Raw genomic sequence first — 19,753 nt, 5'->3', positions numbered from 1 at the left:
TTGTATTTTGTAAGATTTTCCCTTTGTGTATTTTGTACATTATCTATTTAAATTTTTCTATCAGATATTAAAATAACCAGAAAGAGGATTTTTTTTTATAACTGTGCTAAACACTTGAAAAACTGGAGCAAATAACTTTTGAAAACTTAAATTTGACCTAGTGATACAGTAATAATGATTTTTTGTTACCCATCTCTTTTGTGACAACAGAGAAAGAGATTGTTGGAAAGGGGACTGTAGAAGGGAGGAAGATGCAGAGTAAATACAGTTGTTTTCATCTCTTGACTGCTTTACTTTTTATGCATCAGGTCATTTGATCTTGGCTTATACACCCACAAAACTGTATTTCTCCTTAGTATTACTTTAAGCTACCTTTGTATCACTTTCAAGATATTCTTAAAATAAAACAATTTTTAAAAGCTGTTTAATTTTTTTAAAATCCAGTATTTTGCCTTGCTGAAGTGTTTGTGTAAAGGAAAGTTTGGATAAAGCACCTATCTCTCAGGAGATAGTGATGAAATGAAAGATTGCTTCTGGATGTCATAGTTTGCCAAAGAAAATCTAGACCAAGAGACTAAAACCATTGTCCTTTTCTTTTTTAGAGATGTGGAGAATGCAGTTGTGAAAAGTTAAATTTTAGCATTTGATGGCATAAAATCCATAATTTGACTTGGAAAGCTTCAATAATATTAATAGATTTTACTCCATGGGTCACCTGCATCTATCATTTTGTACGCCGTGTCTTACAGATTCCAGATGTTCCTATTTCTTGGATGCTGTTTAATTAGGTTTGGCTATGGCAAGGGTTACAATCTCAAAGTATTGATGGGCATTTTTATTCAAATTAAATGGCAACAGAGTTAAAAAAAAAAAAAAAAAAAACCTTAAGTGATTGGAGACCGTCTTCTAAACTCTCACTTTTAGTTTTGCTGCTTCTGCCAAATTTCTCCACTGATTAAAAGAGGAGCCTATTTTAGCCAACTTAAGCAGAAAAGGGATTTATTTTGTATAATTTACAGAACTGATGAGAAGGATGGAGAAATAAGTTCAAAAAAATAGGAAGGAATTAAAGGCAGCTAAGAATTTGTCTCTGCTCATATACCATAAAGAAAACCTGGTTAGAAAGCCAGTTCTGTTTCTGTGACTGTTGTCTCTGTACCTGCATTTCTCCCTCAAAGTTGAATTTTTTTTTTCTGGGGGAGCATCCTATGGACAGCTGAGGTCAGTAGTTCTCTTGTTTCTAGCTTTCAGGAGTGCCTGAGGTCAAAACTGTTTTTTATAATTCTTATGTTTTATTTGCCCTGTTTACTGTGTTGACATTTGTGCTGATGGTGTAAAAGCATTGGTGAGAAAGAGTGCTGGTGTCTTACCATGAATCAAGGCAGTGGCATGTCTGTATGCATGTCAACCTAAAAGGAAGAAGCTGAGGCAAAATTAATATAAGTGAAGAGTTTTTTTTGGCTAAGCTCAAGGACTGCAGCCTGGGAGCATAGATTCAAATTGTCCTGAACATGCACTTTGTAGTCAAGTAGATCTTTAAAGGCAAAAAAAGTTGTTTGTTAGGAATTCTCATTGGTTCACAGAAATAACATTGGTTAATGATTGGCTCTACATTGTTAAGCTATAAGATACGGATTATCGCAAAAAAGTTGTCAGAAATTCTCATTGGTTCACAGAAAGAACATTGATTAGTGATTGGCTCTACATTGTTAAGCTATAGGGTGTGTATTATAATGTCCAGTGGGGTATTATTAGATTTATTTATAGCTACTTATGGTAATAGTAAGCAATTTCAGAAGATGAACACACAGCTCAAGACATGAAGAAGGGCATGATTGTGGTCTCATTTTAGTGTCTCTCTTGGTCTGATAATTAAAAGGACTTGCATTCCTCAGATAAAAGTTCTTCGTTTTTTCACCTGTATACACACACACACACACATATATAACTTTTCATTGACAATATTTCTCATATCAAATGTGAGATTTTTTTCTTCACACCAATCAATTCTCCATCTCTCCAGATACCACCTGGGTGTCCTACAACCCAATTCAGTTCTGGCAGTAAGTGCCTGGAGTTATCAGATCCAGAGTTTAAGGGCTCCATCCCACAAGACTGTCCTCACTTTATTTATTTGTTTCTTTTTATTTTTTATAGACAAGAATCTTGCTATGTTGCCCAGGCTACACTCAAACTCTAGGGCCCAGGCAATCCTCCCACACCACAACCTCCCTAGTAGCTGGGACTACAGGCTCAGGCTGTCTTCACTTTAGGTGCCATAGCTGGGCTGTCTTCATTTTAGATGCCAGGCACAAGTATTGGGTCCCCAGATTACCCACTCTTCTGTCTGACTTGGCTACAAATCAAGGTTCTCATTACCCACAACCCCTTCAGGTTTGATAATTCACTAAGATACCTCACAGACTTCAGTAAGACAATTTACTTATGATTACTGGGTTGTTATAAAGGATCAACTCAGGAACAGCCTATAGAAGAGATGTTTAGTGCAAGGTATCAGGGGAGGAGGCATGGGGACCTTCCATGGCCTGTCTGGGTGTGCTACCCTCTCAGCACCTTGATGTGTTCACTCACCTGGAAGCTCTCTGAACTGTTCCCATCCCCTTTTTAAAAAAATAGAGTGGGGTTCTTGCCATGTTGCCCAGGTTGGTCTTGAACTCCTGGATGTCATGGGTGCTACTGCCCGGGGCCAGCTTTGCAGTTTTTAAAGGGATTTACTAAGACAGTTGTAGGTAAAGAAATGCAGATTTATTAGCAAAAGTGTGAAAATAGGCTGCAGGGTTGCATTGGGCAGCACAGCAGAGAAAGGGTTGTCTGCCAAGAGGTAGGGGCTGGAGGGAAATTGTATAGAATCATGCTACAAGGCCGCTATCTGTGGAACAAGGTAGCTGTGCTTGCAGGTTGTTTGAGATTAACCATCTGTCCGAACAGTAGTTGTTTCCCATCTGGGATCACCCCTTTCTCATTGTTGCTTACTTATCAGGATGCCACATCTGCCCCAACCCCTCTGACAGAACAGCAGTGACAAATCGTTGGCAATGGGGTGGAGGTCTCATCTTCCAACTACTTCCTGGCATCCCTAAGGCATGGAGTAGACCCTACCTATGGTTGTTGGTTTGTCAGGAGAGCCTGTGGGTCATTGTCCCAGATTGTGGGACTTAGGATATTGGATTTTTCTGGAGGAAAGTATTCATCAGAGAGGGGGAGCATGTCAAGATGAAACTGGTGACCAGCTGAATCCAGGGGAGATTTGTAACGGTAGCAGGCATCTCTGGGGAGAGACTGATCCCATATACAGTATCATTTGAAAGTGAAACTGTTGAATTCTAGAAGATAAAATTTTGTTTTTTAAAGCCATTGTCCAAAAAGGGATGCACAAACCTTTTGCTTTGTGATTGTTTTTCCTTATTGGAAACCCATTTAGGTAATCTGAAAATTAAACTCAATGAAAAAGTGTTTGCATTTAATTAGACACAGAAAGTGTGTGTTCAGCAGGGGAATACATGACTCTTAGGAACAGCATAAGTTGTTTTTTTTGATTACATGGAAAATTTAGACATACCAAGAAAAGCCAGGGGTCCAGAATTAAGTTATGTTAGAGGAAAACATTGCTTAATTTTTTTGACCTTAAAGTTGAAATGTTAAAATATTATGCTAATATTTAGCATTAGGACATAATAACAGTTAGAATTGGGAGGAAAACACGACAGGAGCTGACAAAAACTGGGGAGTCTTACTATATTAGGCCTTCTTTAGGGGAGAAAAAGCTGAAAACAGCGGGACACAGCAAAAGTTAAACTGAGGTGATTCTGAGAAATTTTAAAAATAAACATTATAAAATGAAAAGTAAAACTTCTTGTAGTTTTGTTAAGAACAGATTAATACCTTAAGAAAACCTTGTTTTAACATATGGAGAGGCAGTGTTAGAAAGACTATCCTAAATAATTCCCTTTCAGTTATAACCAACTTAATCACATAGAAAATTCCTTTCATAAATTTCCCTTCACAAACCTTCTTATGACTTACACAGACTGTTTTTGACATGCTTGGACTTTACGACTTGTCCTAAGCATTCCTCTTTCTTAAACAACCAGTCATTCTATTTCAGGACAAGAATTTACCGTACGAGATTTTTTTTCTCATATAAAGTCTTTTTTTTTTTTTTGAATAACCTTCCTTTCCCAAAATACCTTTTTACCTTTATAACCTTCTTCATGTCTCTCTTATTCCCTGGTTCCTTTTACCTTGTTTTATATATAACCTTTAAGTAACCTTTGAATTAGATAAAAATTATTTTCCTTTTGTTGGGAAGTTACGGTTTGTATTTCATGTTGCTGTGTGATTTCTGTGGAGGAGCAAATGAGGAGGTAGTTTACATGCTGTAGAAGTTATCCCGTCTTAAGAGATTTTTCAGTTAGGTTTCTTGCTAGGGCTTGTTTGAATAAATGTGGGCTATATATATATATATATTTTTTGAGACGAAGTCTTGCTCTGTCGCCCAGGCTGGAGTGCAGTGGCTGGATCTCAGCTCACCACAAGCTCCGCCTCCTGGGTTTATGCCATTCTCCTGCCTCAGCCTCCTGAGTAGCTGGGACTACAGGTGCCCACCACCTCGCCCAGCTAGTTTTTTTTGTATTTTTTAGTAGAGACGGGGTTTCACCATGTTAGCCAGGATGGTCTCAATCTCCTAACCTCGTGATCCACCCATCTCGGCCTCCCAAAGTGCTAGGATTACAGGCTTGAGCCACTGCGCCCGGCCAATGTGGGCTATATTTTAAACCCCTGAAGTAGGACTATCTAACTTGAAGTTTCTATTTAATCTGTTTTTACACTGCTGTAAAGAAATACCTGAGACTGGGTAGTTTGTAAACAAAGGAGGTTTAATTGACTCACAGTTCTGCATGGCTGGGGAGACCTCAGGAAACTTACAGTCATGGTAAAAGAGGAAGCAGACATCTTCTTCACAGGGTGACAGGAGAGAGAAATCAGAAGGGCAGGAGAAATTGCCATTTATGAAACCATTAGATCTCGTGAGAACTCACTATGAGAAGAACAGCATGGTGGAACCACCCCCATGATCTAATCACTTCCCTCACTCTGCATGTGGAGATTACAGTTCTCTTCCTCAAAACATGGGGATTACAATTGGAGATGAGATTTGGGTGGGGACACAGAGCCAAACCATATCCAGTGGCCTGTCCTTCTGCATCAAGAACACTTACTTGGAGAAGTGTGCTTAGTACAATCTGCAATGGGCTGGAGGCTTCTAAAGCAGGCAACAGTTAAGCCTGTCTCTTGTCCTTGCATTTTTCTTTCTCTTTGGCTCTGTTTCCCTTAATCTGTTCTCAATTATTGAAGAAATTGAAACTATGTCCAGCAATGTTGGGAAAGTAGTTTGTGCTCTCTAATCTAGCTTTTGGACTTCATGTCTAATGTGTAGGGATACCTGGCTGATAAACAGCTATGACATTGAGGCCTTCTGGGCTCTGGGAGTTCATAGTAGTATATTTTTTCATAGCCTCAGCCAGCTTGGAATAAAATAGGGCTAGATTTTCATTTGACCCCTCTCTTATTTCCCTTAGTTTGGCATAATTTACAGGTTTTATATGGCCTTTTTAATGCCCTGAATCAGGCAAGTGATGGTGTGATTATGACATTTCCTGTTGTGGTCTCCATCTTGACAACCCCACTCAGAATCAGCGTCAGGCACTGCAGTTCTCCCAGGGCCAGACTCCTGGGGATTTGGGGTATGCACTTCATCTGCCCACCTTTGAGCCAGAGACCATATGTGGGATTTTTCCTCATGGGTGTATCAAGTGGTAAAAATAATATACATGTCCTACCAAGTGAAGTAGATAAAGCAGTAGTCCTTTAAAGTCCTTCATGAAATGAGAAGGGCCCCTACTGAAAGAGCCAAAGCTTAGTTTTTATTTGGGAAAGATCAGACTTTAGGAAGGGAGCATGGACTCTGATGGTTCCTAGATCCCCATTTGCCACGTCCTGGAGCAGCAGAACTTTTTCTGAGGCCAAAATGAGATCTCATAGGTGACCTCTGACCTAGTATGAGAAGGGGAGAAGAATCCCTGATAAGGAGGAGGAAATCAACATCAAAGGTTGGGATGTTGAGGGGAAGGTGAGAGAGAGGGAGCAGATGGAGTAGGTGTAATTGAACATGAAGGTAGTTTGTTACGGGAAGAAGGTGTGGCCTCAACCCATCCAGCTAGCTGGGAAGAACGGGAGAGAGTAAAAGAAAGGCCATCCAAAATGTCAAAAGAGTCAGTGGGGCCAGAGAATATAGTCAGCACATTCAGCAGGTTTGGTGGAGATTTTGGATCCTGAGAGAGTGAGTTACGAAAGCCTGGACATAGAAACTTCAGATCACTTAGAAGAGTTGCAACAGAAAGGGGCAAGCTGTAAAATAGTATTGGGGCAAGGGTCCCACCTTGTGGCCAGGAGGATTCCTGATCTGAAAGTTTATAATGTGGCCATGTTGTATTGCCCAAGAAAAGTAAACTTTCTTTTTGAGAGTGTGAGGGTCAGATTTATCCATTATTTTAGGATGCTACCCAGAGATGAGTCTGAAGGAATAGATGGGGTTTGTCCCACGGTGGGACTGGAAAACAAGCTGTTTGGGGCTAATAAAATAATAGTACCTACCTCGTAGAAATGTTGTGAAGACTAAGATAATAAAAAGAAGTCGTTTAGAGCAGTGCATAGTTTATAATAAACACTTAATCAATGTTAATTATAGTAATTATTATGACCCCTTTATCAAACTTTCAAATCAGGTCTTCATAAAGCTGGTCACAAGACAGGAGATCTAAGACATGAATCCAAGCTGTCTGGGTTCTTGTATAACTGGATAACAACTCATCAAATCAAGGTATTGATCTGAAAACATGGAGTGCTACTAGTTTTAGATTAAAGATGTACATTGTGAGCTTTTTTCCTCCTACTTCCTACTAGTCTGTTTGCTGCGCTAATGTAGAACAAACTTGAATAAACAAATTGCAAATATTCAAGGGAACTTGAATATATCATGTAGATAGACAGCTTGTTTTCTTTGATGACAGATGCAAATGGTCGTGTTTTTTAAATTGTATGCACAAAAGCTGTAAAATTATATACTGGTTTAAATTAGTCTTTTTTAATTAGCCATTATCTGACCGGTGTTACAACTCCATCTTTTTTTTCCTTAACATCTATTTTTTGTTTGTTTTTTAAAGACTGCTTTTTTTTTTTTTTTTCTCCAGAGCAGTACTTTCTTGAGTTTTCAGCTCTAGCTTGTAGCACAACCTTAGGTGGGATAGGTTCATAGCAGGTGTTTGCTGAGTAATATACTCATACAAAGAGTCATATTTTCTGCTGTGCTAGAAACTGTCTTCAAGAGAGTATGCTTTCATTAAATATAATAAAATTTCACAGTGCACTCCAAGGAACTGCTCTGTGTTGTGATGGTGGGTGGGTGTGAGATGGGACAGGGGAGGAAGGGATAAAATGTGATTGAGAATACTCTCTCAGACATGAAACTAAGTATAAGGAGATAATAGAATTGAATCTGATTTTGTTTGTTTTTGTTTTTGTTTTGTTTGAAAGGTCCTACTCTCCCTAAAATCAAAATTTGATAGTATACTGGGCTGGCCAAGCCTGAATGCCTGCCATGCCAAAACCTCCATTTAAGGGAAACTATCTTGCCCTTAGCCCTTGCTATAAGGGTAGTCCCTTTTTGTATTTAGCTATAACCCCTGGCTATGGCTGAGTAGACCCTGGAAAACTGAATCAAAGAATAGTGAATTGTGGCCTGGTACAAAAAGATGAACTGGCCTAATCACAATTTTCCCTGGAAAATTAAAAACTGTAAAATGTAGAGGGATGGAGGCAGTTAACAATGGGGACAAAAATTGAAACAATGTATTAGAAAATGTAGTGAGATAAACAGGAAAAGATGTGGTACCCTGTATTATAGGGGAGCAAAAATATGAGAAATCAGAAAAAGTCATTTAATAGTGAAATGGAAAGAATCAGATATTTGACATTAAGCTGTGTAATTAATAAGGAACACAAAGGAAGATTGACTGCCTGTTTGATTGATTCATTTGTTTATTCAACAAATCATTTTTTTAGTTACTATTGTGTACCAGGCAGTGTTTTAGCCCAAGAATATTGGTCTGAGAAAGAATTAAGCCAGTGATTTGCAACCACTTGTAATTTTGCCTACTAGAGGATATTTGGCCACGTCTAGAGACATTTTGGTTGTCACAACTGGGAAAGGGAGGTGGTATTGGTTTTTAGTGAATAGAGGCCAGGAATGCTGCAAACTATTCTACAATGCACAGGATAACTCCCTACAAAAAAAGAATCATCTTGCTCAAAATGTCAGTAGTTCTCAGGTTTAGAAACTCTGGGATAAACTATCATTAGGATATATTTCATGGAATAATTGTTATCTTGTAGTTGACATTTAACTTTCTGTGTTTTCAGAATTAAGGAAGTTCACTGGAGTAAAATGGAGGCCTCAGTAATATTACCCATTCTGAAGAAAAAACTAGCCTTTCTTTCAGGTATGTTTTCTTCTTAAAATTTGAAGTGTTTGATATACAAACTGTTATAATAGTTTTTTGTTTGATGAGTATGACAAATGCATTTTATGTTTTTATGAAAGTTTTGTTTAAAAGATATTTCTGAGACATCTTTAAATCAGAGTGAAGAGCTAGGAGAGCTAACTCTGTACTGGTTCTTGGCAGGCCAATGTATTTTTCTAATTTCAACTTTTATTTTAGATTCTGGGGGTACATGTGCCTGTCTGCATGGGTATATTACATGATACTAAGGTTTGGGGTACAATTGATTCCCCTCACCCAGGTAGTGACCATAATACCCAGTAGGTAGTTTTTCAGCCCTTTTCCCCTTCTCTCCCTCCCCCGCAGTAGTCTCCAGTGTCTGTTGCTCCCATCTTTAGGTCCATGTGTGCCCAGTGTTTCACTCCCTCTTGCAGATGAGAAGATGCAGTATTTGGTTTTCTGTTTCTGTGTCAATATTCACTTAGGATGATGGCCTCTGGCTGCATCCATGTTGCAGCAAAGGGCATGATTTCCCTGTTTTTGTTATGGCTGCATAGTACTCTATGATGTATATGTACCACATTTTCTTTATCCATTACACTGTTGATGGGCACCTAAGTTGATTCTGTAGCTCCGCTATTATAAATAGTGCTGCAAGGAACATATGAATGCATGTGTCTTTTTGATAGAGCAATTTATTTTCCATTGGATATATACACAGTAACGGGATTGCTGGATTGAATGGTAGCAATCCCATTACTGGGTATATACCCAAAGGGAAATACATTGTTTTATAGATTTCTCTGTTTTAAGTTCTCTGAGAAGTCTCCAGACTGCTTTCTCCAGTTGCTGAACTAATTTACATGACCATCAACAGTGTATATGCATTTCCTTTTCTCTGCAGCCTCACCAGCATCTATTATTTTTTTGACTTTTTAATAATAGACATTCTGACTAGTATGAGATATTTCATTGTCGGTTTGATTGCATTCCTGTGATCATTTGTGATGTGCATGCTTGTTGGCCACTTGTATGTCTTCTTTTGAGAAATATCTGTTCGTGTCCTTTGCCCACTTTTTAATGGGGTTATTTGTTTTTTCCTTGTTGAATTGATTAAATTCATTATGGATTCTTGGTATTAGGTCTTTGTTGGAGGCATAGTTTGTGAATATTTTCTCCCATTTTGTAGGTTGTCTGTTTACTCTGTTGATAGTTTCTTTTGCTGTGCAAAAGCTCTTTACGTCCTATTTTTCAATTTTTGTGTTGCAGTTACTTTTGAGGACTTAGTTGTAATTTTTTTTCCAAGGCCAGTATCCAGAATTGTAATTCCTAGGTTTTCTTCTAGGATTTTTATAGTTTTAGGTCTTAGGTTTAAGTCTTTAATTCATTTTGAGTTAATTTTTGTATATGGTGAAAGGTATGGTTCAGTTTCATTCTTCTACACATGGCTAGCAAGTTATCCCAGCACCATTTATTAAAACGAGAGTTCTTTCCCCATTGCATGTTTTGTTGAAGATCAGAAGGCTGTAGGTGTGTGAATTTATCTCTGGATTCTCTGTTCTGTTCCATTGGTCCATGTATCTGTTTCTGTACCAGTACCATGCTGTTTTGTTTACTGCAGCCTTGTAGTGTAGCTTGAAGACAGGTAATGTAATACCTCTGGCTTTTTTCTTTTTGCTTAGAATTGCTGTGGCTAGTTGGGCTCTTTTTTGTTTCCATGTGAACTTTAGTTTTTTTCTATTCTGTGAAAATTGACATTGGTAGTTTGATATGAATAGCATTGAATTTGTAGATTGCTTTGGGCTGTATGGCCATTTTAACATTTTAAATATGACGATGGAATGTTTTTCCATTACTTTATGTCTTCTGTTCTTTCAGCAGTGTTTTATAGCTCTCCTTGTAGATATATTTCACCTCCTTGCTTAGGTGTAGTTTTAGGTATTTTTTGTGGATGTTATAAGTGGGAATATGTTCTTTATTTGGCTCTCAGTTTGAGTGTCATTGGTGTTTGGAAATGCAACTTATTTTTGTATATTGATTTTTTTACCCTGAAATTTTACTAATGTAATTTATCAGTTCTAGAAGCCTTTTGGTGGAGGCTGTAGAGTTGTCTAGGTATAGAAACATGAACTCAGCAAAGAGCAATAATTTGACTCCTTTTTCTGTTTCTGTGCCTTTTCTTTTTCTTGCCTGATGGTTCTTGCTAGGACTTTTAGTACTATGTTGAATATAAGTGGTGAGAGTAGCTATCCTTGTTTCGTTTCAGTTCTTAAGGGGAATACTTTTGGCGTTTGCCTGTTGAGCGTGATGTTGACTGTGGGTTTGTCTATAGATAGCTTTTATTATTTTGAGATATATTTCTTCAATGCATAGTTTATCGAGGGTCTTTATCATGATAGGATATTGGATTTTATTGAAGGCTTTTTCTGCATCTATTGAGATGATCGTATGGTTTTTAATTCTGTTTATTTGGTAATTCACATTTATTGATTTGTACATGTTGAACCGATCTTGCATCCCAGGAGTAAAACCTACTTAAGTGTGGAGGATTATTTGGCTGTGAATCTATCTAGTCCAGGGCTTTTTTTGGTTGGTAGATTTTTAAATTACCAGTTCAGTTTCAGAACTCAATATTGGGCTGTTGAGGGCTTCAGTTTCTTTATGATTCAACCTTGGGAGGGTCTATGTTTCTAGGAATTTATCCGTTTCTCTAGAGTTTCTAATTAGTGTGCACAGAAGTCTTGTATTTCTATGGGATCAATTGTAATGTCACCTTTGTCATTTCTAATTGTCCTTATTTGGATCTCCTCTCTTTTTTTCTTTCTTGATCTAGCTAGTGGTCTTTGATCTTGTGTATCATTTGATATTGTCAGTCCCCCGCCCCCCACACTTTTTTTTGAGACAGGATCTCACTTTGTCACTCAGTCTAGGGTGGAGAGCAGTAGTACGAACTAGGCTCACTGCAGCTTTGACCTCCTGAGCTGAAGCGATCCTCCAGCCTCAGCCCTGACAATTAGCTGGGACTAAGGGTGTGTACCACCATGCCCAGCCAATTTTTGTGTTTTTTGTAAAGATGAGGTTTTGCTGTGTTGCACAGGCTGATCTCAAATTCATGAGCTCAAGTGATTCTCTCACTTTGACTTCTCAAAGTGCTGAGATTTGAGGGCTGAGCCACCTCGCCTGGCCTTGTTGATTCTTTTAATGGATTTTGGGGTCTCAATTTCATTCACTTCTGCTCTAGTTTCAGTTCTTTCTTTTTTCCTGTTAGCTTTGGAGTTTGTTTGTTCTTGTTTTTCTAGTTCCTGTAGGTGTGATGTTACATTGTTAATTTGAGATCTTTGTAACTTCTTGATGTAGTCCTTTAGGGCTATAAACCTTAACAGTTTTTGCAGCATCCCAGGGATTTTGATGTTATATCACTGTGTTCATTTATCTGAAACAGTTTTTTGATTTCTGCCTTAATTTTGTTTACACAAAAATCATTCAAGTGCAAGCTGTTTAATTTTCATGTAATTGTGTGGTTTTGAGAGATCTTCTTGGTATTGATTTCTACTTCTATTACACTGTGATCTGAGAGTATGGTTGGTATGATTTTGAGTTTTTTAAATTTATCGAGACTTGGCATTATGGCCAAGCCTGTGGTTGGTCTTAGAGTATGTTTCACATGCAGATGAGAAGAGTTTCACATGCAGATTAGAGTTTCACATGCAGATGAGAAGAATGTATATTCTGTCGTCGATGGGCGGACTGTTCTGTAGATGTCTATTAGGTCCAATTGGTCAAGTGTCAAATTTAAGTTCAGAATTTGTTTTTTTTCTCCCCGGTGATCTGTCTAGCTCTATTGGTGGAGTGTTGAAATCCCCTGCTATTATTGTGTGGCTGTCTAATTCGTCTTGTAGGTCCAGAATTACTTTTCTTATGAATCTGCAGTACTTCATTGTTGGGTGCATGTATATATATTTAGAATAATCAGGTATTCATGTTGAATTGAACCCTTTATCATTATGTAATGCTCTTCTTTGTCCTATTTGATTATTGTTGGTTTAAAGTCTGTTTTTTCTGGTATCAGAATAGTGACCCCTGCTCTTTTTTGTTTTGTATATGTGTAATAGGTCTTTCCCCAACCCTTTTCTTTGAACCTATCATTATCATTACATGTGAGATGGGTCTCTTGAAGAGAGAAGATGGATGGGTATTGTTTTTGAGTTTTTTGTTTGTTTGTTTGAGACAGGATATTGTTCTGTCACCCAGGCTGGAGTGCAGTGGTGTGATCATAGCTCACTGTAGCCTTAACCTCCTGGGCCCAGGCAGTCCTCCCACCTCAGCCTTTCAAGTAGCTGGGACCACAGACATGTGCCATCATGCCCAGCTAATTTTCTCATTTTTAATTTTTTTGTGGAGACAGGTGTCCTTATATATTGCGTAGGCTGGTTTTGAACTCCTGGTCTCAAGTGATCCTTCTACCTCAGTCTTCCAAATTGCTGAGATTATAGGCATGAACCACTGTGCTTGGCCAAATCTTGTTTTTTGAATCCATTTTGCCATTTTGTGTCTTCTAAGTGGGGTGTTAGACCTTTTACATTCAAGGCTAATGTTGATATGTTAGGTTATAATCCTATTTTGAAGTCATTAACTGGTTTCTTTGTAGTCTCAATTGCGTAGTCGCTTTATAGGGTCTGTGGGCTATGTAATTAAATGTGTTTTTGTAGTAGCAGGTGTTCTTTTGTTTCCATCTTTAGAACTCCCTTAAGGATCTCTTGTAAGGCTAGTCTAGTGATAATGAATTCCCTTAGGAATTACTTGTCTGGAAAAGATTTTATTTCTCCTTCAGTTATAAAGCTTAGTTTGGTAGGATATGAAATTCTTGGTTGGAAATCTTTTTCTTTAAGAATGGTGAAAATAAGCCTCCGTCTCTTTTGACTTATAATGTTTCTCCTAAGAAGTCCACTATTAGCATGACAGGGTTCCCATTGTATGTGATCTGACTCTTCTCTAGCCTCCTTTAAGATTTTTGATGCTCTACACATTCGGAGAAAGCTCTCTAGGAATGAACTATAAAAATAATCCCTGAAAATACAGTCTTCTGATACTTATTCTCTTCTGTAATTTCATTAAAATGACCTCTACAAGGTAGATGTCACGATGTCTCACTTCTTATATGAAAATATAATAATTAATAATTGACTAACTGGCATCCAAATAATTGTTTCTGAAATACAGAATAATTAGTTTCTATGATAACTGTCTTCTAGCTTTTTTCTTCCATCTTCCTCTGAGAAAGTTTCAGTACACTGGAGGAGCTATTTAATATCCATTATGCTGTTTTCACTCTTTGCTGTTCAAAACTGTTTATATACACTTGAATTTATCTTCAGTTATCAACTCAAAGTATGTATCAGCTAAGATGAATCAAGGGGAAGCTGTGAGTGGGAGCAGTGGTATGGTACATTGGGTGTAGTGATCTTCTGGAGTTTGGATCATTGAGTAAATCTGTACATGCTTTAGCATAGATACTGTAGCTCTGCCAACTCAGAGTTATTTGGACTGTATTATCTTGCTTTCTCTGTGTTAATTCTTATTTCTGTTCTGTCCTAATTGCCTTGATAATACTAATGTCCTTTTTTCAAAGTATGTTATGTCTCTGTATAAATCGACATGTTTTCCTAGTGTATATTACATATCGTATATTATATACAATACTATATACTATATATTATACTCTGATATGAATGATTTTATAAATATTCTTATTCATAGCTTTGTGCATTTTTTTCTCTTCTATACCTAAAAAGCGTTGTGTATTTTGTACAAGTTCAGAAGTATGCATTTTTATAAGTAGAAGTGGTATAAAGATAATATGCATTTATATTTGTGTTAAGTTTTGTCAGATTGCCCTCCAAGAAGATTGTTTCAATTTGTTTTTTCCAATGGTGTATGAAAACGCCTGTGTTCTCACACTCTTTTCAATAGCAGACATTATTATTCTCTTACAATCTCTACCCTGACATTTTTGCATCTTGTGACAGTTGTCTCTGTAGCATTTGATGCTTTTGACCATAACTACCTTGAAAGTCTTTTTCCTGTTGGCTTTCACCCCTCTGGTACTTTTACACTGGTGATTATTTTATTGTCCCTGAATGAAAGCTGAGGGAATGGAGTTAAATATAGCCCTGAATGTTCAATTTATCTTCTAAAGACAATTCTACAGTGAGTCAGAGTGCCATAGTCCAGGTGTGAGCCTTTTTTGGGGCTTGGCTTAATGCATGGATAAAGCTTAGCAATTTTGAGGTGTAAATGAAAGACTTCTTAGCCTATTCCTATTAACTTCCTCACTTGACCATTGATTATTTAAGCCAGTAATTTTCAAACTTTTTTAGTAATAGAGAAAATTTTTTCAAACCAACAGAGTCCTTCAGGGGATGCAGTTTGAAAACCATTTGTGTTAATCCTTTTTTTTTTTTTTTTAAATTACACTTATATTCTGAACAAAAAATATGCAATTGAAGTCATATTGATTTATTAGTAAGTTGAATCATCTTAGATGGTTATTTGTTGACATTAAACAAAGAGGTTGGAGAGTAGTAATGGTTGACCTAATGGAGGACAGAAGTTCATTTATGGTTCATACGTTATGAATTGCATTTGTGTCACTAGTATGAGTATTTTTCTTCACTTCACACCTATCAGTTTTTAGTGATAGATGTCTAGCGATCATGTGGAATTGTTTCTTTCAGTATTTGCTTCTTTTTAAGCTTCTAAAATTACCTCAAATGTCAACTAGGTCAGAAGATGGGCTTCAGTATGAAAATAAAACATGTAGGAAACTTCCAAATACACAATGTGGGTATAAAAGTATTTAAAAGTTACATTATACTTTTGGCACACTGAAAGGGACTTGAATGTACATGGAATGTAACTGCATTCTGCTACCTTGATTTCGGACTTCAATATCCAGTTCCCATGCACCCTTCTCAGCTGTGCAGTGCTTTATCTTTATTGTCTTATGAACAGTATATGCCTGTCTGACCTTTGTGAGTTAACGCAGATCATTCCTCATAACAGAATACTCTTTTGACTTGGTTTACAAATTGTTCCCTCCCTCCCTCCGTCCCTCCCTCCCTTCCTTCCTCTGTCCTTTTCTCTCTCTCTCTTTCTCTTTCTCTCTCTCTCTCTTCTTTCTTTTCTTTCTTTCGATGCAATCTTGCTATGTTGCCCAGGCTAGTACTGGACTCCTGGGTTCAAGTGATACTCTCACCCTCAGCCTCCTGAGTAGCTGGGACTTGAGACTACAGGCATACCAATAACCCCAGCTCTGTTTTCCTCAAGTCTTAACTTTTTAATGAAACTTTTCACATTTACTGCAGCTCTTAATCATTTTCTAAATCCCTTTTTATAATTTTTATATATCTTATACAACATTTAACAAACTATCTTATTTCTTATGACCTAAATGTTTTCTTCCTAGGTTCATTGGAAATTTATTTTACTTTACTTGCAAATACTTACTGTGCTGGGCACACGAGAGGTGCTTGATGAATTGATTACATTAAGCACGCTAAATGGAAGAAATTTAAATAAAGTGATATTTGCTATGTTGCGGTGAAGATTTCATGGGTGATTTTATTTTTCATTTTTTCTAAATTTTCTATAATTCTCCTATACTATCATAAACATTTACAATCTATAAGTAGCCATTAGATATTTTTCAATTTATATCTTAAATGTATTATTTTAGTAAGATTGGATTCAAATATATATTATTCAGATTATGCTTTAATATGTATTACATGTTAAATTTAAATCTCTTTTTTAATAGGAGGAAAGGACAGACGGAGTGGCCTCATTTTGACAATTCCATTATGCCTCGAACAGACAAATATGGATGAGCTGAGTGTCACCTTAGACTACCTACTCAGCATTCCAAGGTGACTCTAAAGGTGTCTTTTCTTAAATCTCAGTATGTTTTCATTCAGTTACTAATGATTCTTTGTATTGTTGAAGTATACTTTGCTATCTTATTTGCTTTTATTCGCAGTGAAATTATAATTATAGATACTAAAATCAATGACTTATAACATCATTGCAGATAAAATGCTCATTTTATGCTTTTAATGAATTTAATGATATACAGATTTCCAAAATGTATGTATTGTCAACTTTTAAGGAACACCATAACTAAGCATCTATATCATGTAACTTTAGAAAAATTGGAGAATTTAATCAGTAGAAAAGATCTTTTATTTAGGTAAGCTGTTTCACCATATTGATATAAATGCATCTGCAGGTTTTAATGTATTGAGTGAGTGAAGGCTATTAGGAGTTTATAAATATTTTTATTTTAAAAAATGTCAAAAATTTATATTTTATATAAATTTTTTTAATGTTTATATATTAATGTAAAGGGCCTTTAACTTTAATTTTCACATTTCTTCAGTGAAGACCCAACTTAAACCTCTTTATTTACCGTAGTCTACCCATCACTTCAACAACAAAAATAAAGCTTCCTCCCCGTCTGCTTCTCCCATAATTGGGACTGGGGCACAACTGTGACTGCATATTAGTCATCTGGAGCTTTTTTTCAAAATTCTAATGATCGGGGGTTCACTTCCAGAGATTCTGATCCAATTGTTCTTGGGAAACCTGCTTATCAGAATTTTTAGAAAGTCTTTTAAGCTTCCTGTGTATTTCTAATGTGCAACCAGGTTTGTAAACCACTACAATTAAGCATGTAAATGAGGGCAGGTTTCTGTGTATGTGTCTGTGTGTGTGTGTGTGTGTGTGTGTATACAATGTAGAGGTAGAAAAAGGAACACGACTATTTCATATACTGCTCTTAAGTTCTGGCTAGTGAATTTTAAAACATTTTCGTCAGAGTAAACAATTCTTGCCGGGTGCGGTGGCTCAAGCCTGTAATCCCAGCACTTTGGGAGGCCGAGACAGGCGGATCATGAGGTCAGGAGATCAAGAGCATCCTGGCCAAAACGGTGAAACCCCGTCTCTACTAAAAAAATACAAAACCTAGCCGGGCGAGGTGGCAGGCGCCTGTAGCCCCAGCTACTTGGGAGGCTGAGGCAGGAGAATGGCGTGAATCCAGGAGGCGGAGCTTGCAGTGAGCTGAGATTCAGCCACTGCACTCCAGCCTGGGTGACAGAGCGAGACTCCGTCTCAAAAAAAAAAAAAAAAAAAAAAAAAAAAAAAACAATTTTTTGTATGTTTTTCCTATATTTGCATTTTATTTACACAATAGCTTTTTTCCGTTTAAACCACCTTGCAGAGTATGGAGTTAAAACAACTGATTTGAATCGCACCTGCGTCCAGTAGTGTTCTGTAATTTAATGATTCTGTTGCTGTTTGTTTTTTTAATATTGTGGAAATAGAGCTCTTCATGTGAAAATTTTCAGTATTTTCAGTTTCTGGGGGTGAAAATGATGAGAATCTGTAGTCAGTGTATTAGTATTAGCATTAGCTAATTGCATTAGCAGTAATCTTGCTAATCCCCCAAACTGTGGATTGCTAACTCGTTCACTATTAGATAACAAACTGCTTTTTAGGTAACCCATGGTTAGCCAGACCTAAAGCTTACAAGTTATGAACAAAAATTCATAGATGGATTAATAGAAGGTTAAATATGTCAAGTGCCATCTGAACAACTACCTTATTTTGTAGTTGAGGAAACTGAAACTCAGAGGTTATGGTTACTTGCCCAAGATCTCAAACCTAGTGAGTCGCATAACTGGGATGAGTGTCCACAATTCCTGACACCAATTTAGAGCCTTTTTTTACTTCAAATGAATAGAGTTCAGTGTAGTTGCATCTCAAGTGAAGTCCAGTTCTGAGGTTCAGATGAAAAGCAAAAACTACTAATTGTCAAAGTTACTTTTGAAAAATGCCTGAGGGTGGATCAGAGACTGTATTACCTTTCCATGAACATGTTAGGTTTTCCTTCAGCATTGGAGCAAGTTACTCATACTGAATTCCAGAAGACAGAGTTGGCTTGTGATTAGGTTTGTTTTAAGAAAATGCATGTTTGTATATACTGGGATCATATTCAGTTCAACAGGATGCTCACCCTGTCAGAGGCACTGGGTAACTGAGGGAGGCTAAAGGACCAGCAAATTCATTCGCATCTCCTGACTCATGTTCACTCTGGTGTGGATAAGCAGGAAGGCAAAATAGCCTATACTATTTAAATTTTCTCTTTCTCTTTCTCATGTAAATGCACATATGATGTTCCTCCAGTGTAAATGATGAATCAGTTTCTGCATATCTACACTTACCTGCCAACTAGCAGAGAAGATGTAAGTTGAAGCAAGATGAAAGAACTTATTCTAGCAAGGCAAAATAGATACATGGATACTTTATTTCTTATGATTGTTTTGCTAAAGTTTGACCTTCTCAAGTGTTCATGAAAACTCTATCCTTCTGCTTTCTTGGATCAGTCTCCCATAATTTTGGGATTAACAAACGTGGCTGTCAGCTTTTTATCCGTACTTGCCATTTCCTTAGAGAGCTAAGGTGTTTTTGATCTCTCCATTGTGATGCTAGAGAGCAGTTAACTAGATGTGTGATCTTAAAACCAATGTTTTTCATTCAAAATTTCCACTGCTCAGAAGTGCTTTTAAAATGTAACCCCCCAACATTTTATTAATTTTAGTTCATATATGCAAAAAAGTTGAAGGAATTATACGGTGACACCCATATGTCCACCACTTAGAAAATCTAAAACTAACATTGTGTGTTGTTTTATCACATTATCACCCATGTTTCAGCCCTCTTTTTCTTCTAGGAATGTTTTTAAGTTTACCCTACCAGATCAGGCCCCGGATGTGTCTAGAAAGGTTTTTTCATTTCTAGTATATCTACATTCTTTGGTGACCTGCTTTTGTCTCCCAGCTTCCAACTGTTAATGTTTAACTCCTTCCAGCTGTGAACATCTGCAGACATCTCTAACATTGTAGCTAGCTAAGGTGGCCGCTTCCTAATAGGAGATGTCCAAAATTGTTTTTTTTTGTGCAATGACTATCTTAACGTTTTGAATACAATAATAGCTTTTCAAAATTTTTGCAAAAATGAAAAGAAATTACCCCATTTCTTATAGTTTGTGCTTAATTTTAATGATCACAGGGACAAAGTGTGATATATAGCTATTTTAAATGGGTAACCTAGCACAGTTG

General features: G+C 37.1%; 1 protein-coding gene across 3 annotated transcripts in view; it reads left to right on the top strand.

Annotated features, from left to right (window-relative positions):
* The window catches only part of SESTD1 (SEC14 and spectrin domain containing 1), a 151,050-nt gene that overhangs the window by 59,041 nt on the left and 72,256 nt on the right, over positions 1-19,753 (top strand). For 2 of the 3 annotated variants that reach the window (XM_023212347.1, XM_023212349.1), the window contains exons 2-3: positions 8,500-8,579; positions 16,396-16,504. In XM_023212347.1, the coding sequence (XP_023068115.1) occupies positions 8,525-8,579; positions 16,396-16,504 (164 nt within the window). In that variant the 5' untranslated portion in view covers positions 8,500-8,524. Of the gene's footprint in view, positions 1-8,499; positions 8,580-16,395; positions 16,517-19,753 lie in introns of those variants that run through there. The other variant, XM_023212348.2, reaches the window with a different exon arrangement.

The sequence above is a fragment of the Piliocolobus tephrosceles genome, chromosome 11 (genome assembly GCF_002776525.5).
Source record: "Piliocolobus tephrosceles isolate RC106 chromosome 11, ASM277652v3, whole genome shotgun sequence".
NCBI lineage: Eukaryota > Metazoa > Chordata > Mammalia > Primates > Cercopithecidae > Piliocolobus > Piliocolobus tephrosceles.
This window is presented reverse-complemented; position numbering and strand designations above follow the sequence as displayed.